Source organism: Pleurodeles waltl, chromosome 7 (assembly GCF_031143425.1).
Source record: "Pleurodeles waltl isolate 20211129_DDA chromosome 7, aPleWal1.hap1.20221129, whole genome shotgun sequence".
In the NCBI taxonomy this organism is placed as follows: domain Eukaryota; kingdom Metazoa; phylum Chordata; class Amphibia; order Caudata; family Salamandridae; genus Pleurodeles; species Pleurodeles waltl.
The window spans coordinates 1464177389-1464199326 of NC_090446.1; the positions used below are offsets into that span (position 1 = coordinate 1464177389).

The 21938-nt window shown below is 48.8% G+C and overlaps 1 protein-coding gene across 2 annotated transcripts in view; it reads right to left on the reverse strand.

Moving 5' to 3' along the window:
* The window catches only part of KMT2B (lysine methyltransferase 2B), a 728361-nt gene that overhangs the window by 531312 nt on the left and 175111 nt on the right, over positions 1–21938 (reverse strand). For both annotated transcript variants that reach the window (XM_069201148.1, XM_069201147.1), the window contains exon 16: positions 1683–1778. In XM_069201148.1, coding sequence (XP_069057249.1) covers positions 1683–1778 — 96 coding nt within the window. The remainder of the gene's footprint in view (positions 1–1682; positions 1779–21938) is intronic.

Consider the following 21938-nt stretch of genomic DNA (forward strand, 5'->3'; position numbering starts at 1 on the left):
AAAGTCAGAGTCACTTCAGCTCAGGTTGCCTTAGGGGCTGTCCTGACTGGTCAGTGACTCCTCCTTGTTTTTCTCATTATCTCCTCCGGCCTTGCCGCCAAAAGTGGGGCCGTGGCCGGAGGGGGCAGGCAACTCCACTAGCTGGAATGCTCTGTGGTGCTGGAACAAAGGGGGTGAGCCTTTGAGGCTCACCGCCAGGTGTTACAGTCCTGCAAGGGGGAGGTGATAAGCATCTCCACCCAGTACAGGCTTTGTTACTAGCCACAGAGTGACAAAGGCACTCTCCCCATGTGGCCAGCAACATGTCTCGAGTGTGGCAGGCTGCTAAAACCAGTCAGCCTACACGGGTAGTTGGTTAAGGTTTCAGGGGGCACCTCTAAGGTGCCCTCTGGGTGTATTTTACAATAAAATGTACACTGGCATCAGTGTGCATTTATTGTGCTGAGAAGTTTGATACCAAACTTCCCAGTTTTCAGTGTAGCCGTTATGGTGCTGTGGAGTTCGTGTTTGACAGACTCCCAGACCATATACTCTTATGGCTACCCAGCACTTACAATGTCTAAGGTTTTGCTTAGACTCTGTAGGGGCACAGTGCTCATGCACTGGTGTCCTCACCTATGGTATAGTGCGCCCTGCCTTAGGGCTGTAAGGCCTGCTAGAGGGGTGTCTTACCTATACTGCATAGGCAGGGTGAGGTTGGCATGGCACCCTGAGGGGAGTGCCATGTCGACTTACTCGTTTTGTCCTCACCAGCACACACAAGCTGGCAAGCAGTGTGTCTGTGCTGAGTAAAGGGTCCCCAGGGTGGCATAAGATATGCTGCAGCTCTTAGAGACCTTCCCTGGCATCAGGGCCCTTGGTACCAGGGTTACCAGTTACAAGGGACTTACCTGGATGCCAGGGTGTGCCAATTGTGTAAACAAAAGTACAGGTTAGGGAAAGAACACTGGTGCTGGGGCCTGGTTAACAGGCCTCAGCACACTTTCAAATCAAAACTTAGCATCAGCAAAGGCAAAAAGTCAGGGGGTAACCATGCCAAGGAGGCATTTCCTTACATAGTGGAAGAGAAAGTGTCTGGATTTTAAATAATTTACCCAACCCTTCAATTCAGTCTCATGTCAAAGTTTTTGCTGCATCTATTTTGCTGAATGTCTTTCAAAGCCAGGGACTTCACATGAACTGGACATGCAAACACTTTATGGCCATGCTGCACTAGTAAGGCACCAATAGAAGACTGGGCATAGGATGAAGTTGTATTTGCTTTATCCCATGAGGAGGAAAACATTTGTATCATAATGAAAAGAGTGAACCTTTAATGTTACAGTTTGTGTGTGTATATGGAGTATTTGCAGAGTCCTGAAACTCGGGAATGAATGGTGCAGGTGTGTCAATGATAATACGTGGTGTGGAAGCTAACACGTTCATAACTGGTCGAGTGATAGAGTCTTAAAAATGACATTTAAGTTTGGGTTTGTTACTAGATGTAAGCATACCATCACTGAGGTGTCGAAAAGCACAGCATTACTATTAAGGTCAATGCATGTAGGTTTGCATGTCAATGTCAATAAACGGCTTACAAGTTCAAAAGTAGTTTGCACAGAGGAAAAAAGGGACCATTACAAGAAACAATGAGGTAGCAGAGCATCATTATTCTAGCATCAAATAAGTGATAACTTATTTACCACAGATACGTAGTGACCTTGGTCTAAGAGCTTGCTCACTCCCAGCAGATCACAAGGCTGTTTGTGTTGCTCCTCTGCTTCTTCACCACAACAGTTCTGAATAAAGAGAAAAGAAATGTGAGCAAGTACAAGACATGAACACCATGAGCCAACAGTCACATGTGGTACTGTCCCACTGCTGTTGGGATGAAAGTACCTTGCCTTGCTTTAGGAAACTGGGCTGCTATGCCCTTGTACCTTGTCCGGACAGCCTTGTGTTTTTTCCTCCAGTGACCTCGACTATAATAGAAAGTAATGTGAGCCCCCTCCACCCACATCCCCAAACAAAGACAAGTGGGTGTTCCTGCAAAGCCCCTCCCTTAAACAATGACTACCTACTTCATGAGCAACAGATGCTCATCAACTGATTCGATCTAACATTATTCTGCTACTCGTATCTTTATATGTAAGCAGAACAAAATGCTCTGAAGCCACAGTCAAGTTTGTAGCAATTGACAAAAAAAAAAAATTAATATACGCTACATGTGTAGTTTCAAGGGAGAGGAGGGGAATAGAAGGGCTTCCTTGAACCGTGCACATCTGTCTGTGTGCTGCTGTTAGTTTACACAGCTGTGTGCCTAACATTCTGTGTGTGCATCTCTGTGTGTGCTGGTGACTACGCTGCTACACTAAACATAAGCTTCCACCCTTCAACATCATACTTGTGCCCTTCTCTCTTTCAAAGACAGTTAGGTGCCTCATCATTCATGGGTAGAAGCCACCTAGCAACAAAAAATTTGTGTTTTTGGGTGGCGGGAGGGTAAGGTTGGAACTGGGCATGAGATGAGGGAAGAATAGACCTGGGGGAAGAGTGGATGGAAGAACACATCCCACCAAAGCAGAAACAGAGAGACTGAGATCTTCAAAAACTAGCTATATGATTTTGAACTTCACAACTTTTTAACTTCTAAGACTCATATCAATGTTGTAAATGATCACTCCATTTTAAGAACGAACAACAAAAGTCTTGCCAGTTGGCCTCCCTTCCTCGATATCTGTACAACCTCCCAAACAGTCGATTGACTACCTTGTGTCCCACATACGGATCACGCCCACTGCATATCTTAATTAATGGACGCAAGGGATGTTATACCCTTTGATATTACTCCAATGGGTCATAAAGATGACTGGATGAACTAAATTTAAATGACAACTCACTTCCTGAAGATTAATGTGATATAAATTACAGTTGTGTCTTCAGAGGTAGAAACAAACGTGTAACCCATTTACTTGGATGGTGGGCCTGAGGAAAAAATGGCAATAGCTAAATCATTCTTCTGCTTAGGAAGAATTTTCTTCACAACATTTAAACAAAGGCATATGACCCAAACAATAAGGGGAGCAAGGGCCTAGTGGTATGTCCTCCAGGCTCATGAGACCTGAGCCCACTTGTTAGTTCGGCCAGACTGGTCCCACAGTCCATGTATGCACCCACATGTGATGGAAACTGAAGGGTCCAAACCACCTCTGCACCAGACCGCCCCAGAAGCAAAGACAACAGGACCCTACGTCCCACAGCATAGCAAGAGCTGAACCCTCTTGGTGGATCACCTGGACTGGACTCCGTCTACCCCACAGCATATTTGTGACCGTATCGATCCCAGGGACTTGCTGAACCGCACCACTGCACATGGCTGCCCCCCGGTTACCTGTTGGTGTGGCCTAAAAACCTACCTTGTGCTCACTAAGTCCAGAAGATTGGTCCTGTAAGTTGCTGTGAAGTACCTGTTTGCAGTTTATGTTCTCTCTCCCACAGAGACACATTGCGGCTACAGAAAAATGCACTGTCGACTTTTGAAAACTCTAAAAATTCTTCTCTCAAAAAATACGTCCCTGGTTCCGGTGATCTTAGCATCTAAATTTATATAAAATTGACATTTTTATAAATTGGTGTCAGATTTCTTTGAGTGTGAGTCTCACTTACTGCATGAGTGTGTGCCTTGCATGCTTAGCACTATCTGATATGCTAACTGCTAGTCCACACTACCACAAAAGAGAGCACATGGGGTGCATTATATGCCTCTGCAATTCCTCTGGTGTTCGCTTGAACTCTCTGCACAGTCTGCCTCATTTTGGCTCACTATATAAAGAGCTTGTTTCCCACGATTGGTAAGAGGTGGAGGGATCCGTGGGGGTGGATTTTGCCCTCCACGATAGAGGGAGCAGTGAAAGGAGCCACATAGTAATGTTTGCAACACTCCCATGGCTTTGGCTGTCTTTTTTTTTTTCCCCCCTCAAGTAGTGTCTACTTCAGGAACAACAAGGTGTTTTGCTGTCAAAAGGAAGTGCAAGGATGTTTTGTTGCACTTCAGGTTTGAAGCCTGAAGCCCTAAGCCAATCGTAGAGTTAATGCCTCTTGCTGCTGTGTCAGCTGCATCAAGAGACGTAGCAAATGGAGGGGTTTGCAATTTATTTACCCTCCGAGGAAATCTCTTATGCCTTTTATGTTCCTCCAAGAGATGTTGGAGAAGCCCCTCCAGTTCATCCCTATCAGCTCTTTCGTAGCGGGAGAGGTGGTCAAAGCAGTCGGCAATTCTATATTGGTTGGCAGCCTGAGCAGTCACCCTCTTCCCCGGAGCATTCATCTTTTTACTTTCTCTTTGGGGCACGGGTGGGGGCCAAGTGGTGGGAGGTGTCACCAGATTTTTGCAAGTTTGCCCCCTTTTTTCCTCACTGTGGCAGCCACCAGAGCCAGGAGAGAGTTGGAGTCTAATGCACAGAGTTAGTTGGGGAAGGTTTATACTTGGAGTAATTACACTAGATTGAACTGGGTCTTTAAAGATGTCAGGTGAGTGTCTAAGCATACTTGTATACATCTGCAGGTACTGTGCTGGGCGCTGGTTAGATGAGCGTCTCAAAACAAAATATCGCCCTCTAGTGGTTCTGTATGGAGCCGAACCTTATGATCTGCAGCTGCACTACCTATGATGTCCTGGTAGGTAGTGGTGTCACCTGGGGTAGACTGCTTTTCGAGGAAAATATCAGGGTCTCTCAGTAGGTGGGTGTAGGAGGGTGGCTCAGTTTATGGTGTACACCTATGGTGTGGCGCCCTATAATGAGCCCCAGGCAACCCTTAGTGATAGTGAATAGGTGTCCAGATAGCAAAAACTCTAGGGGTTGCTGACACGAGCAGCTGAAGCCTATCCAGAAGGAATGTAAAGCACTTGCAATACCACAGTAGTCTGACAATAACTCACTCACAAGAGTAGTGTAGGAAGTTGGCTCTGTATGTGCTATTTCAAAGTAAGGAATAGCATGCACAGAGTCCAAGGGTTCCCCTAAGAGGTAAAATAGTGGTAAAAAGAGATAATACTAATGCTCTATTTTGGGGTAGTGTGGTCGAGCAGTAGGCTTATCCAAGGAGTAGTGTTAAGCATTTGTTGTACATACACATAGACAATAAAGGAGGTACACACACTCAGAGAAATCCAGCCAATAGGTTTTGTTATAGAAAAATATCTTTTCTTAGTTTATTTTAAGAACCACAGGTTCAAATTTTACATGAAATAGCTCTTTTGAAAGGTATTGCAGGTAAGTACTCTAGGAACTTTGAATCATTACTTTAGCATGTATACTTTTTACATAAAACACAATAAGCTGTTTTAAAAGTGGACACAGTGCAATTTTCACAGTTCCTGGGGGAGGTAAGTTATTGTTAGTTTCAACAGGTAAGTAAGGCACTTACAGGTTTCAGTTTTTGGTCCAAGGTAGCCCACCGTTGGGGGTTCAGAGCAACCCCAAAGTTATCACACCAGCAGCTCAGGGCCGGTCAGGTGCGAAGGTCAAAGAGGTGCCCAAAACACATAGGCTATAATGGAGAGAAGGGGGTGCCCCGGTTCCAGTCTGCCAGCAGGTAAGTACCCGCGTCTTCGGAGGGCAGACCAGGGGGGTTTTGTAGGGCACCGGGGGGGACACAAGTCCACACAGAAAGTACACCCTCAGCAGCGCGGGGGCGGCCGGGTGCAGTGTGCAAACATATGTTTTGGAGTTGCGTCTAGTGGTTGTATCTGATTATGATGGCAGTAACAAACAAATCTTTTCCACTTACTTGCGTAGCAGTGTCTAGTGGATGGCCTTCTGGCCTGCTTTAAGACTTCCATACACTCTTGGTTAAGTTGTAAGTGTCCGAATTCTATGATTTCAGGAGCCAGATTGCTAGATTCAGCGATGCTGGATCTGGGTGTCTGATCTGTTGGTTGTGTTGCGTTAACAGATCTGGTTTGTTGGGCAGTTTGATGTGGGGTACTACAGATCGATCTAGCAGTGTTGTGTACCAGGGTTGTCTTGCCCACGTTGGTGCTATTAAAATGAGTTTGAGTTTGTTTTGACTCAATTGGTTTACTAGATAAGGGAGGAGAGGGAGAGGAGGAAAAGCGTAAGCAAATATTCCTGACCAGTTCATCCATAGGGCATTGCCTTGGGATTGCTTGTGTGGGTATCTGGACGCGAAGTTTTGGCATTTTGCGTTCTCTTTTGTTGCAAATAAGTCTATTTGAGGTGTTCCCCAGAGTGTGAAGTAGGTGTTCAGAATTTGTGGGTGGATTTCCCATTCGTGGACTTGCTGGTGATCTCGAGAGAGATTGTCTACCAGTTGATTCTGGATCCCTGGAATAAACTGTGCTATTAGGCGAATTTGATGGTGGATTGCCCACTTCCATATGTTTTGAGCTAATAAGCTTAACTGCGTTGAATGTGTTCCTCCTTGTTTGTTTAGATAATACATCGTTGTCATGTTGTCTGTTTTGACAAGGATGTATTTGTGGGTTATGATTGGTTGGAAAGCTTTTAGTGCTTGAAAAACTGCTAATAATTCTAGATGATTTATATGCAGTTTTGTTTGATGTATGTTCCATTGTCCTCTTATGTTGTGTTGATTGAGATGTGCTCCCCACCCGGTCATGGAAGCATCTGTTGTTATTATGTACTTTGGCACTGGGTCTTGGAAAGGCCGCCCTTTGTTTAAATTTATACTGTTCCACCATAGAAGCGAGAGGTAAGTTTGGCGGTCTATTAACACCAGATCTAGAAGGTGACCCTGTGCTTGAGACCACTGTGAGGCTAGGCACTGTTGTAAGGGCCTCATGTGCAGTCTTGAGTTTGGGACAATGGCTATGCATGAGGACATCATGCCTAGGAGCTGTAGTATTGTTCTTGCTTGTATTGTTTGATTTGGAGACCTGTGTTGAATGACTGTTGAAATTGTGAATTCTTTGTGGAGTTGGCGTTGCTACTCCTTTTGTCGTGTCTATTATGGCTCCTAGATATTGCTGTACTTTGCTTGGCTGAATGTTGGATTTTGCAAAGTGGACGGTGAACCCTAGTTTGTAGAGGGTTTGTATGACTTGATTTGTGTGGTTTGAGCATTGTATGAGCGAACTGGTTTTGATTAGCCAGTCGTCTAGATACGGGAATACATGTATTTGCTGCCTTCTGATGTGTGCAGCGACTACTGCTAGGCATTTTGTGAATACCCTTGGAGCGGTTGTTAAACCGAAAGGCAATACTTTGAATTGGTAATGTATTCCTTTGAATACAAACCTTAGATATTTTCTGTGTGATTGATGTATTGGTATATGGAAATATGCGTCTTTGAGGTCTAGGGTTGTTATGTAGTTGTGTTTTTTGAGCAATGGTAACACTTCTTGTAGTGTGACCATGTGAAAGTGGTCTGATTTGATGAATGTGTTTACTACTCTGAGGTCTAGAATTGGTCTCAGTGTTTTGTCCTTTTTTGGTATCAAGAAGTACAGTGAATAAACTCCTGTGTTTATTTGTGTGCTTGGTACTAATTCTATTGCATCTTTTTGCAGTAGTGCTTGAACTTCTATCTCTAGAAGCTGTGAATGGTGTTTTGATAAATTTTGTGATTTTGGTGGTATGTCTGGAGGGAATTGCAGGAATTCTATGCAATAACCATGTTGGATAATTGCTAGGACCCATGTGCCTGTAGTTATTTCCTCCCATGCTTCGTAATATTGACCTATCCTTCCCCCCCACTGGTGTTGTGTGGGGGGGGTGAGTGACGTGTGAGTCACTGCTTGTTGGTAGTGGTTTTGGGGCTTTGAAATCTTCCTCTATTCCTAGGGAATTGCCCTCCTCTATACTGGCCCCGAAAGCCTCCCCTGTACTGTCCCTGGTAGGTGGACGGTGCAGACTGTGAGGTACTGGCTTGTGTGGCCTGACCCCGAAACCCTCCTCTAAAAGGTGTTTTGCGGAAGGTGGTATAAGATCCTCTGCTCTGCGGGGAGTAGAGTGCGCCCATGGCCTTGGCAGTGTCAGTGTCCTTTTTGAGCTTTTCTATGGCTGTGTCGACCTCCGGACCGAACAGAAGTTTTTCGTTTACTGGCATGTTAAGTACTGCCTGCTGAATTTCTGGCTTGAATCCAGACGTTCTGAGCCATGCGTGCCTACGGATGGTAACCAACGTATTAATGGTCCTTGCGGCTGTGTCTGCTGCATCCATAGAGGAGCGTATTTGATTGTTGGAGATGTTTTGACCCTCCTCAACAACCTGTTTTGCTCTTTTTAGTAGATCTTTTGGGAGATGTTCAATGAGATGCTGCATCTCATCCCAGTGGGCTCTGTCGTATCACGCTAGCAGCGCTTGTGAGTTTGCGATGCGCCACTGGTTTGCTGCCTGGACAGCGACCCTCTTCCCGGCTGCATCGAACTTTCTGCTTTCTTTATCTGGGGGAGGTGCATCCCCAGAAGTGTGTGAATTTGCCCGTTTTCTGGCAGCCCCTACCACCACAGAATCTGGTGGCAGCTGAGAGGTGATGAATACAGGGTCCGTAGGAGGCGCCTTCTACTTTGTCCACTCTAGGCGTTACTGCCCTACTTTTAACTGGCTCCTTGAAGATCTCCTTTGCATGGCGTAGCATGCCTGGGAGCATAGGCAGGCTTTGGTAGGAGCTGTGGGTGGAGGAGAGGGTGTTAAATAAAAAGTCATCCTCTACTTGTTCAGAGTGTAGTTCCACATTATGGAACTGAGCTGCTCTAGCCACCACTTGTGAATAGGCTGTGCTGTCCTCAGGTGGTGATGGCCTAGTTGGGTATGTGTCTGGGCTGTTATCAGACACTGGTGCATCGTACAAGTCCCACGCGTCTTGATCTTGGTCGTCGTGGCTCATGGCGGTGTGAGCTGGCGAATGTGACGGGGTGTAAGTTGGCGAAGCCGGAGTTACAGGTGGAGGCGAGGGAGGAGGTGTTACCGTCTTTGCTGTTTGTTGCTGAGGAGCCTCTCGTGCTCCAAACTGAAGTGTTCTCTTTCTTTTGACAGGTGGAAGGGTACTGATCTTCCCTGTCCCCTGCTGAATAAAGATACGCTTTTGCGTGTGATCCACTTCAGTGGATTGCAGTTCTTGTTCGAATCTGTGTCTTTTCATTTGCGAAGACATAGAATGTTCTTCAGTATAGGAGCCTGAAACTGGGTCTGTTGGTGCTTTTTTCGGCTCCGAAAACCCTGTTGTTTGTTTTTTCGGCTCCGAGGTAACCTTCCTCTTCTTCTGTGCCGAAAAATCTTGGCCTCTATGGTCTTCGGCGCCACTGTCTCGGCGTCGATCCGTGTCGACACCGAACTCTCGGTGTCGATGCTTCTCTTTAGCACTCTCTCGGTCCCGAGGAGGCTGCGTGCCGGTGTCTCGACCGGAGTCGGACGATCTCGACACTGAATGGGCCTTTTTCGGTGCCGATTGTTGGTCACCGTGAATTTGGGTTGAGCCATGGCCGGTTGGCAGTGGCATCCCCTGGGCCTTTTTGCCTTTTTTAATTTCTGATCTCGACGTCTTACTCAGTTTTTGTATTGTCGAGTTCGTCGGAGTCTGAATCCTGGATGGAAAAGGATTCCTCCTGTTCCTCTTCTGTCTCGAACTGCCGATGCTCCTTTGGCGTGGACGCCATCTGCAGTCTTCTCGCTCGACGGTCGCGCAGAGTTTTTCGGGACCGGAACGCCCGACAGGCCTCACAGGATTCTTCGCTGTGCTCGGGTGACAGGCACAGGTTACAGACCGAGTGTTGGTCCGTATAGGGATATTTGTTGTGGCATTCAGGGCAGAATCGAAACGGGGTCCGTTCCATCGGCGTTGTTCTCCACGCGGTCGGGCCGACTAGGCCCAGACGGTGTGCCGAAATCTACCCCGAAGGGCACCGAAGCGCTTCGATGTTCAATGCGTCGTCGTATGTGTTTATCTCAAACCGGATCGCAACGATACCGTCGAAAATCTTCCGTTTTCAGCTATCTTTCCGTTCCGAAACTCGGAGCGACAGGAACACGTGCGAACCCGATGGCGGAAAGAAAACAATCGAAGATGGAGTCGACGCCCATGCGCAATGAGCACAGAAGGAGGAGTCACTCGGTCCAGTGACTCGAAAACACTTCTTCGAAGAAAAACAACTTGTAACACTCCGACCCAACACCAGATGGCGAGCTATGCAGACCATGTGTATCTACAGCGACAGATGCCATCGAACCTTTGGTTACTCACAGTCGTAGAGTCGCCAGAGGGTCCTCTCTGAGTTGGTTGTTCTCCAACAGTCGAGTCGGGGTCGCCGGGTGCAGTGTTGCAAGTCTCACGCTTCTTGCGGGGAGTTGCAGGGGTCTTTAAATCTGCTCCTTGTAACAAAGTTGCAGTTCTTTTGGAGCAGTGCCGCTGTCCTCGGGAGTTTCTTGTCTTTTTCGAAGCAGGGCAGTCCTCAGAGGATTCAGAGGTCGCTGGTCCCTTGGAAAGCGTCGCTGGAGCAGGGTTCTTTGGAAGGCAGGAGACAGACCGGTAAGTCTGGGGCCAAGGCAGTTGGTGTCTTCTGTTCTTCCTCTGCAGGGGTTTGTCAGCTCAGCAGTCCTTCTTGTTAGTTGCAGGAATCTAATTTCTAGGTTCAGGGAGAGCCCTTAAATACTAAATTTAAGGGCGTGTTTAGGTCTGGGGGGTTAGAAGCCAATGACTACTAGCCCTGAGGGTGAGTACACCCTCTTTGTGCCTCCTCCCAAGGGGAGGGGGTCACATCCCTAATCCTATTGGGGGAATCCTCCATCTGCAAGATGGAGGATTTCTAAAAGTTAGAGTCACTTCAGCTCAGGACACCCTAGGGGCTGTCCTGACTGGCCAGTGACTCCTCCTTGTTGCTTTCTTTGTTCCCTCCAGCCTTGCCGCCAAAAGTGGGGGCCGTGGCCGGAGGGGGCGGGCAACTCCACTAAGCTGGAGTGCCCTGCTGTGCTGTGACAAAGGGGTGAGCCTTTGAGGCTCACCGCCAGGTGTTACAGCTCCTGCCTGGGGGAGGTGTTAGCATCTCCACCCAGTGCAGGCTTTGTTACTGGCCTCAGAGTGACAAAGGCACTCTCCCCATGGGGCCAGCAACATGTCTCTAGTGTGGCAGGCTGCTGGAACCAGTCAGCCTACACAGATAGTCGGTTAGGTTTCAGGGGGCACCTCTAAGGTGCCCTCTGTGGTGTATTTTACAATAAAATGTACACTGGCATCAGTGTGTGTAGGAAGTTGGCTCTGTATGTGCTATTTCAAAGTAAGGAATAGCATGCACAGAGTCCAAGGGTTCCCCTTAGAGGTAAAATAGTGGTAAAAATAGATAATACTAATGCTCTATTTTGTGGTAGTGTGGTCGAGCAGTAGGCTTATCCAAGGAGTAGTGTTAAGCATTTGTTGTACATACACATAGACAATAAATGAGGTACACACACTCAGAGACAAATCCAGCCAATAGGTTTTTGTATAGAAAAATATCTTTTCTTAGTTTATTTTAAGAACCACAGGTTCAAATTCTACATGTAATATCTCATTCGAAAGGTATTGCAGGTAAGTACTTTAGGAACTTCAAATCATAAAAATTGCATGTATACTTTACAAGTTATTGACAAATAGCTGTTTTAAAAGTGGACACTTAGTGCAATTTTCACAGTTCCTAGGGGAGGTAAGTTTTGGTTAGTTTTACCAGGTAAGTAAGACACTTACAGGGTTCAGTTCTTGGTCCAAGGTAGCCCACCGTTGGGGGTTCAGAGCAACCCCAAAGTCACCACACCAGCAGCTCAGGGCCGGTCAGGTGCAGAGTTCAAAGTGGTGCCCAAAACACATAGGCTAGAATGGAGAGAAGGGGGTGCCCCGGTTCCGGTCTGCTTGCAGGTAAGTACCCGCGTCTTCGGAGGGCAGACCAGGGGGGTTTTGTAGGGCACCGGGGGGGACACAAGTCCACACAGAAATTTCACCCTCAGCAGCGCGGGGGCGGCCGGGTGCAGTGTAGGAACAGGCGTCGGGTTCGCAATGTTAGTCTATGAGAGATCTCGGGATCTCTTCAGCGCTGCAGGCAGGCAAGGGGGGGATTCCTCGGGGAAACCTCCACTTGGGCAAGGGAGAGGGACTCCTGGGGGTCACTCCTCCAGTGAAAGTCCGGTCCTTCAGGTCCTGGGGGCTGCGGGTGCAGGGTCTCTCCCAGGCGTCGGGACTTTAGGTTCAAAGAGTCGCGGTCAGGGGAAGCCTCGGGATTCCCTCTGCAGGCGGCGCTGTGGGGGCTCAGGGGGGACAGGTTTTGGTACTCACAGTATCAGAGTAGTCCTGGGGTCCCTCCTGAGGTGTTGGATCGCCACCAGCCGAGTCTGGGTCGCCGGGTGCAGTGTTGCAAGTCTCACGCTTCTTGCGGGGAGCTTGCAGGGTTCTTTAAAGCTGCTGGAAACGAAGTTGCAGCTTTTCTTGGAGCAGGTCCGCTGTCCTCGGGAGTTTCTTGTCTTTTCGAAGCAGGGGCAGTCCTCAGAGGATGTCGAGGTCGCTGGTCCCTTTGGAAGGCGTCGCTGGAGCAGGATCTTTGGAAGGCAGGAGACAGGCCGGTGAGTTTCTGGAGCCAAGGCAGTTGTCGTCTTCTGGTCTTCCGCTGCAGGGGTTTTCAGCTAGGCAGTCCTTCTTCTTGTAGTTGCAGGAATCTAATTTTCTAGGGTTCAGGGTAGCCCTTAAATACTAAATTTAAGGGCGTGGTTAGGTCTGGGGGGTTAGTAGCCAATGGCTACTAGCCCTGAGGGTGGGTACACCCTCTTTGTGCCTCCTCCCAAGGGGAGGGGGTCACAATCCTAACCCTATTGGGGGAATCCTCCATCTGCAAGATGGAGGATTTCTAAAAGTCAGAGTCACCTCAGCTCAGGACACCTTAGGGGCTGTCCTGACTGGCCAGTGACTCCTCCTTGTTTTTCTCATTATTTTCTCCGGCCTTGCCGCCAAAAGTGGGGCCTGGCCGGAGGGGGCGGGCAACTCCACTAGCTGGAGTGTCCTGCTGGGTTGGCACAAAGGAGGTGAGCCTTTGAGGCTCACCGCCAGGTGTGACAATTCCTGCCTGGGGGAGGTGTTAGCATCTCCACCCAGTGCAGGCTTTGTTACTGGCCTCAGAGTGACAAAGGCACTCTCCCCATGGGGCCAGCAACATGTCTCGGTTTGTGGCAGGCTGCTAAAACTAGTCAGCCTACACAGATAGTCGGTTAAGTTTCAGGGGGCACCTCTAAGGTGCCCTCTGTGGTGTATTTTACAATAAAATGTACACTGGCATCAGTGTGCATTTATTGTGCTGAGAAGTTTGATACCAAACTTCCCAGTTTTCAGTGTAGACATTATGGTGCTGTGGAGTTCGTGCTTGACAAACTCCCAGACCATATACTCTTATGGCTACCCTGCACTTACAATGTCTAAGGTTTTGTTTAGACACTGTAGGGGTACCATGCTCATGCACTGGTACCCTCACCTATGGTATAGTGCACCCTGCCTTAGGGCTGTAAGGCCTGCTAGAGGGGTGTCTTACCTATACTGCATAGGCAGTGAGAGGCTGGCATGGCACCCTGAGGGGAGTGCCATGTCGACTTACTCGTTTTGTCCTCACTAGCACACACAAGCTGGCAAGCAGGGTGTCTGTGCTGAGTGAGAGGTCTCCAGGGTGGCATAAGACATGCTGCAGCCCTTAGAGACCTTCCTTGGCATCAGGGCCCTTGGTACTAGAAGTACCAGTTACAAGGGACTTATCTGAATGCCAGGGTGTGCCAATTGTGGATACAATGGTACATTTTAGGTGAAGGAACACTGGTGCTGGGGCCTGGTTAGCAGGGTCCCAGCACACTTCTCAGTCAAGTCAGCATCAGTATCAGGCAAAAAGTGGGGGGTAACTGCAACAGGGAGCCATTTCTTTACAGTGTGCATTTATTGTGCTGAGAAGTTTGATACCAAACTTCCCAGTTTTCAGTGTAGCCATTATGGTGCTGTGGAGTTCGTGTAAAACAGACTCCCAGACCATATACTCTTATGGCTACCCTGCACTTACAATGTCTAAGGTTTTGCTTAGACACTGTAGGGGCACAGTGCTCATGCACTGGTGCCCTCACCTATGGTATAGTGCACCCTGCCTTAGGGCTGTAAGGCCTGCTAGAGGGGTGTCTTACCTATACTGCATAGGCAGTGAGAGGCTGGCATGGCACCCTGAGGGGAGTGCCATGTCGACTTACTCATTTTGTTCTCACTAGCACACACAAGCTGGTAAGCAGTGTGTCTGTGCTGAGTGAGGGGTCTCTAGGGTGGCATAATACATGCTGCAGCCCTTAGAGACCTTCCCTGGCATCAGGGCCCTTGGTACCAGGGGGTACCAGTTACAAGGGACTTATCTGGGTGCCAGGGTGTGCCAATTGTGGAATCAAAAGTACAGGTTAGGGAAAGAACACTGGTGCTGGGGCCTGGTTAGCAGGCCTCAGCACACTTTCAATTCAAAACATAGCATCAGCAAAGGCAAAAAGTCAGGGGGTAACCATGCCAAGGAGGCATTTCCTTACAAGTAGCAAATATAAAGGATACTTTATTACAGCACAACTACTAGACTAGTACAGGTATATCTCCCCTTGTAGATATAGATACACACACAATGTAAGGAAATGCCTCCTTGGCATGGTTGCCCCCTGACTTTTTGCCTTTGCTGATGCTATGTTTACAATTGAAAGTGTGCTGAGGCCTGCTAACCAGGCCCCAGCACCAGTGTTCTTTCCCTAACCTGTACTTTTTTATCCACAATTGGCAGACCCTGGCATCCAGATAAGTCCCTTGTAACTGGTACTTCTAGTACCAAGGGCCCTGATGCCAAGGAAGGTCTCTAAGGGCTGCAGCATGTCTTATGCCACCCTGGAGACCTCTCACTCAGCACAGACACACTGCTTGCCAGCTTGTGTGTGCTAGTGAGGACAAAACGAGTAAGTCGACATGGCACTCCCCTCAGGGTGCCATGCCAGCCTCTCACTGCCTATGCAGTATAGGTAAGACACCCCTCTAGCAGGCCTTACAGCCCTAAGGCAGGGTGCACTATACCATAGGTGAGGGTACCAGTGCATGAGCATGGTACCCCTACAGTGTCTAAACAAAACCTTAGACATTGTAAGTGCAGGGTAGCCATAAGAGTATATGGTCTGGGAGTTTGTCAAACACGAACTCCACAGCACCATAATGGCTACACTGAAAACTGGGAAGTTTGGTATCAAACTTCTCAGCACAATAAATGCACAATGATGCCAGTGTACATTTTATTGTAAAATACACCACAGAGGGCACCTTAGAGGTGCCCCCTGAAACTTAACCGACTGTCTGTGTAGGCTGACTAGTTCCAGCAGCCTGCCACACCAGAGACATGTTGCTGGCCCCATGGGGAGAGTGCCTTTGTCACTCTGAGGCCAGTAACAAAGCCTGCACTGGGTGGAGATGCTAACACCTCCCCCAGGCAGGAGCTGTGACACCTGGCGGTGAGCCTCAAAGGCTCACCCCTTTGTCACAGCCCAGCAGGGCACTCCAGCTTAGTGGAGTTGCCCGCCCCCTCCGGCCACGGCCCCCACTTTTGGCAGCAAGGCTGGAGGGAACAAAGAAAGCAACAAGGAGGAGTCACTGGCCAGTCAGGACAGCCCCTAAGGTGTCCTGAGCTGAGGTGACTGACTTTTAGAAATCCTCCATCTTGCAGATGGAGGATTCCCCCAATAGGGTTAGGATTGTGACCCCCTCCCCTTGGGAGGAGGCACAAAGAGGGTGTACCCACCCTCAGGGCTAGTAGCCATTGGCTACTAACCCCCCAGACCTAAACACGCCCTTAAATTTAGTATTTAAGGGCTACCCTGAACCCTAGAAAATTAGATTCCTGCAACTACAAGAAGAAGGACTGCCTAGCTGAAAACCCCTGCAGAGGAAGACCAGAAGACGACAACTGCCTTGGCTCCAGAAACTCACCGGCCTGTCTCCTGCCTTCCAAAGATCCTGCTCCAGCGACGCCTTCCAAAGGGACCAGCGACCTCGACATCCTCTGAGGACTGCCCCTGCTTCGAAAAGACAAGAAACTCCAGAGGACAGCGGACCTGCTCCAAGAAAGGCTGCAACTTTGTTTCCAGCAGCCTTGAAAGAACCCTGCAAGCTCCCCGCAAGAAGCGTGAGACTTGCAACACTGCACCCGGCGACCCCGACTCGGCTGGTGGAGATCCAACACCTCAGGAGGGACCCCAGGACTACTCTGATACTGTGAGTACCAAAACCTGTCCCCCCTGAGCCCCCACAGCGCCGCCTGCAGAGGGAATCCCGAGGCTTCCCCTGACCGCGACTCTTTGAATCCAAAGTCCCGACGCCTGGGAGAGACCCTGCACCCGCAGCCCCCAGGACCTGAAGGACCGGACTTTCACTGGAGAAGTGACCCCCAGGAGTCCCTCTCCCTTGCCCAAGTGGAGGTTTCCCCGAGGAATCCCCCCCTTTGCCTGCCTGCAGCGCTGAAGAGATCCCGAGATCTCTCATAGACTAACATTGCGAACCCGACGCTTGTTTCTACACTGCACCCAGCCGCCCCCGCGCTGCTGAGGGTGAAATTTCTGTGTGGGCTTGTGTCCCCCCCGGTGCCCTACAAAACCCCCCTGGTCTGCCCTCCGAAGACGCGGGTACTTACCTGCAAGCAGACCGGAACCGGGGCACCCCCTTCTCTCCATTCTAGCCTATGCGTTTTGGGCACCACTTTGAACTCTGCACCTGACCGGCCCTGAGCTGCTGGTGTGGTGACTTTGGGGTTGCTCTGAACCCCCAACGGTGGGCTACCTTGGACCAAGAACTGAACCCTGTAAGTGTCTTACTTACCTGGTAAAACTAACAAATACTTACCTCCCCTAGGAACTGTGAAAATTGCACTAAGTGTCCACTTTTAAAACAGCTATTTGTCAATAACTTGAAAAGTATACATGCAATTTTTATGATTTAAAGTTCCTAAAGTACTTACCTGCAATACCTTTCGAATGAGATATTACATGTAGAATTTGAACCTGTGGTTCTTAAAATAAACTAAGAAAATATATTTTTCTATATAAAAACCTATTGGCTGGATTTGTCTCTGAGTGTGTGTACCTCATTTATTGTCTATGTGTATGTACAACAAATGCTTAACACTACTCCTTGGATAAGCCTACTGCTCGACCACACTACCACAAAATAGAGCATTAGTATTATCTCTTTTTACCACTATTTTACCTCTAAGGGGAACCCTTGGACTCTGTGCATGCTATTCCTTACTTTGAAATAGCACATACAGAGCCAACTTCCTACACACAATATATACACAAAATAACCATCAGTAATAGCATAACAATACACAGGACCCTATGGGAGGCCAAACCATATACTAAGAAAGTGGAATGTAAAATAGTAAACCTAATAAAGGTAAGTGAGGTAAGTACAGTAAGTGTCCCCAGCAACCAGGTGCAAGGTAGTTACCCAACCAGTTGCTCCATAGGATAACACAGTGAAGAGTGGTTGGAGTTCGTGGGATTCAGGACCCTTCCCAGTGGACCCGAGGAAAAGAGTGGACAAGAGAAAGGATGAAGAGTGCCCCTACCCCAGGATACCCAGAAGACAGGAGTACCTAACACCAGGGACACAGATGCAGAGCGGAGAAGGGACTCTCTCGCAAGTCCGTGGATGCCTCAGATTGTCCAGCTGCTGTCACAATCTGTGGACCAGGCAAGTGGAATGCGGACATGGAGGACCTGCAAAGGAAGGGGACAGAGTCAAGCACCCTTGGAGGTGCCCAGGTGGTGCGGGTGGCAATGCCCACCCCCTTGAAGGAGACATTCCTGCAAGTCGGTGAGAGAAAAAGTCCAGCAGCAGAGCCAGGAGCCACAGAAGATTCCAGAAGTCACCTACAAGCTGTCCCTTGATGGTCACCGGATTGCAGGAGTGTCAGTCACCAGCCAGGTCAGCAACAAGCACTGGCAAATGCAAGCAGGAGCCAAAGTAGTATTTAAACTTTTTGGGAACCAGCAAGGTCCAGGAGACTCTACCTTTGAGGGGGGAGTCAGGGCTGGCCCTCAGCACGCAGGAAGGCCAGCAGAAGTCAATGGAGCCCCCGCATGAGCGACCCACAGAGAAACACACAGGAAGTCACAAGGAGGCCTTACCAGCACAACAACACAGAAGTCCTACAGGGGCTGATCTTCGAGTTGCAGAATGCTGGAGGCCGGGGATTCTTGGTGCCTGAAGATGTCCTGGAGAACAAGTCAACAAGCCTTGGCAAGTGCAACAGTTGCGGTGCGCAAGGGTTCTAGTAGGCAGGACCCAGAGGAAGTCACAGACTCACTGTAGTAAAGTACCCTCTTTCCGGATCTTGTTACCCTCATTTTCTGCCTGTTGTCAGCGTGTTTGATTGGGTCTACTGGGTTCCTGCTAACCAGGACCACAGTAGTTTTGCTATCTCCTCTAAATTGTACCCTTTTCTTCCCACAATTGGCTTACTGGTCCTCCCATGTAAGTCACTAGTACATGGTAACCAGGGCATTGGTGTTCCAGGGGATCCCTATGGGCTGCAGCAGTTATTCTGCCACACAGAGGGAAACCATGCAAAGGGTTCTGCAGGCCTGCCATTGCAGCCTGCGTGAAACGGGTGCATGCACACTTTTTCACTACAGGTCATTGTAGGAAAGTAGTCACTTTCTAGCTTGGTTATCCATACTTTTGGCCAGTTTGTCAGTGTGTTTGACTCTGTTCACTGGAATCCTGCTAACCAGGACCCGAGTGACTGTGCTCTCTCCTCTAAATTTAGTTGCTGTTAACTTTTTATTCCCACAATTGGCATACTGGTGCTCCCATGCAAGTCTCTAGTATATGGTACCTACGTACCCAGGGCATTGAGGATCCAGGGGATCCCTATGGGCTGCAGCAGTTATTCTGCCACCCATAAGGAGCCCATGCAAAGGGTTTTTCAGGCCTGCAATTGCAGTCTGCGTGAACCAGGTGCACGCACCGGGTTTCACTACAGGTCAATGCACCAGGTCACTGTATGTCACCCCTATGGTACGCCCTCTCAGCTCAGAAGGCAGAGGTGCCCCCATGAACTCAAGCCCCATTTTACTGGACTTCATGAGGACCGGGACAGCATTTTGTGTGTGTACTGGACACAGTCACTCCTATATCCAGCTACATAATGATAACTCCGAAACTGGGCATTCTTTGGTACCAAACATGTCTGAATCATACCCCAATGCTGTTGCAAGTATTGGAAGTATGATTCCATGCACTCTTGGGGCTCCTTACAGGACCCCCAGCATTGCTACCATCAGTCGTACAGGGCTTTCAGGGCAGCCCAGCTGCTGCCACCCTTCAGATAGGTTTCTGCCCTCCTGCTGCTTGATATGATCAAGCCCAGGAAGGCAGAACAAAGGATTTCCTTTGGGACAGGGAGGTAACGTCGTCTCCCTTTGGAAAAAGGTGTGACTGGTTTGGGAGGGGTAGCCTCCCCCAGCCACTGGATTTGCTTTGAAGGGCACATTTGGTGCCCTCCATGCATAAACCAGTCCACACCACTTCTGGGACCCCTTCCCCCCCAGTCCATGCTCTGGTGAGAAACTGGACAATGGAAAGGGGAGTGACTACTCCCCTGTCCATCACCACCCCAGGGGCAGTGCACAGAGCTTCTCCAGAGGGTTCTGCCATCTGGATTCCAAGGTTGGCAGGGAACTATGGGAGCATCTGAGTGGCCAGGAAAGGCAGGTGACGTCAGAGGCACCCTCTGATAGGTAGATACCTGGTTAGGTGACCAAGCCCCCGCTTTGGGCTATATAGAGTCTTCCTCTGGGGACTGGCAAGACTCTAGCAGGACTCCTCTGCAACCTCGACTTCTGGCTATTGGAACTGCGCCTGGGCCCTCCAGGAACCGACATCGCTGCTAACTTGGAAGACTCTTCTGCAACTTTGTTTCTACGGCGCCTGCCAGCTTTGCAAAATTTCCCCGGCAGTGTATCCTCAGAAGACTGCAACCCTTCACCCTGCACAAGAAGGAATCTCCCTTGGGGTGAAGGCATCACTCCCCTGCATCCGCTGATACATGGCTGCAACGACGACTGGCTGTGTATGTATCCTTTCTTCCTGAGTGGCAGGGATCCTGCATCACAGGTGATGTCCTGAGTGGTCCCCTCTACCAGAGGTCACATTGTGGTGGTAAGTCCTTTCCACTCCACACCAAGGCTTGTTTGCTTCACCTCCAAGGGAAACTTCAGGCGACGTGTAGCTCCAGCCCCCAGCACTCCCTCCTGAAACTCCTGAGCCTCTGCGTGGTCCCCCCCCCACACCCTTCCTGGGTAGTCCTCCTGGTTCTTGCTGGTCCCCGGCAGCACCTCTTTTCTCCCAACCGCGAGTTGGCCTTTGCCAAGGCTTGTTGGTAGAAATCCAACACCAACAACCATCTGCAATATCCTTTTCAGCATGGGAGACCTTTTGCACTCATCAGGAGCTCTTCGCCAGCTTCTGGGCTGCAGTACGGACCTGTCTTCCTTCTTGATCAACCAACTCCAATCAGTACCTTTGGACTTGGTCCCCGCTCTCCACAGGTCTCCCTCTTCGGTAATCCATTAAAATCTGCTCTGGGTGTCTTCTTCTTGTCATCCTTTGGGGTGGCTTGGGAGAAATCCAGTGTTTTACTCCTGCATTTCTGGTCGCTTGGGGGGGGGGGGGGGGAAGGAGGAATTGAAAATGTCACTTACCCAGTGTACATCTGTTCGTGGCATTAGTCGCTGCAGATTCACATGTGTGGCACAGTCCGCTGCCTGGTGTTGGGCTCGGAGTATTACAAGTTGTTTTTCTTCGAAGAAGTCTTTTTGGTCACGGGACCGAAGGGCTCCTCCCTCCTCGGCTCCATTGCGCATGGGCGTCGACTCCATCTTAGATTGTTTTCCCCGCAGAGGGTGAGGATGGAGTTGTTTGGTATAAATAGTGCCCATGCAATGGAGTGAATATGTATGTACGTTAAGAGTTTCTAATAATTATTTACAAATGTTCAGATGTTTAAGATTTATGATCTACTTCTAAACGGCTACAGGCTTCCCGGGGAGGTGGGAGGGTACATGTGAATCTGCAGCGACTAATGCCACGAACAGATGTACACTGGGTAAGTGACATTTTCAGTTCGATGGCATATGTTGCTGCAGATACACATGTGTGGCATAGATTATAAAGCAGTTACCTCCCCTAAAAGCGGTGGTTTAGCCTGTAGGAGTTGAAGTAGTTTGGAATAATGTTCTTAGTACAGCTTGGCCCACTGTAGCTTGTTGTGCATTTAGTACGTCTACACAGTAGTGTTTAGTAAACGTGTGAGGCGTAGACCAGGTTGCAGCCTTACATATTTCGCTCATAGGAATGTTTCCTAGAAAGGCCATTGTAGCACCTTTCTTTCTGGTTGAGTGTGCCTTTGGTGTAATAGGCAATTCTCTTTTGGCTTTAAGATAGCATGTTTGAATGCATCTGACTATCCATCTAGCAATGCCTTGTTTAGAGATTGGATTTCCTATGTGTGGTTTTTGAAAAGCTATGAACAGTTGTTTTGTTTTTCTGATTAGCTTTGTTCTGTCAATGTAATACATTAGTGCTCTTTTGATGTCTAATGTATGTAGTGCCCTTTCAGCCACAGAATTTGGTTGAGGGAAAAACACTGGCAATTCTACTGTTTGATTTAAATGGAATGGTGAGATTACTTTTGGCAGAAATTTTGGATTTGTTCTTAGAACTATTTTATTGTTGTGTATTTGAATAAATGGTTCTTGTATGGTAAATGCCTGTATTTCACTTACTCTTCTGAGGGATGTGATTGCAATGAGAAATGCGACCTTCCAGGTTAGATATTGCATTTCACAGGAATGCATGGGTTCGAAAGGTGGACCCATGAGTCTTGTTAAGACGATGTTAAGATTCCATGAAGGAACTG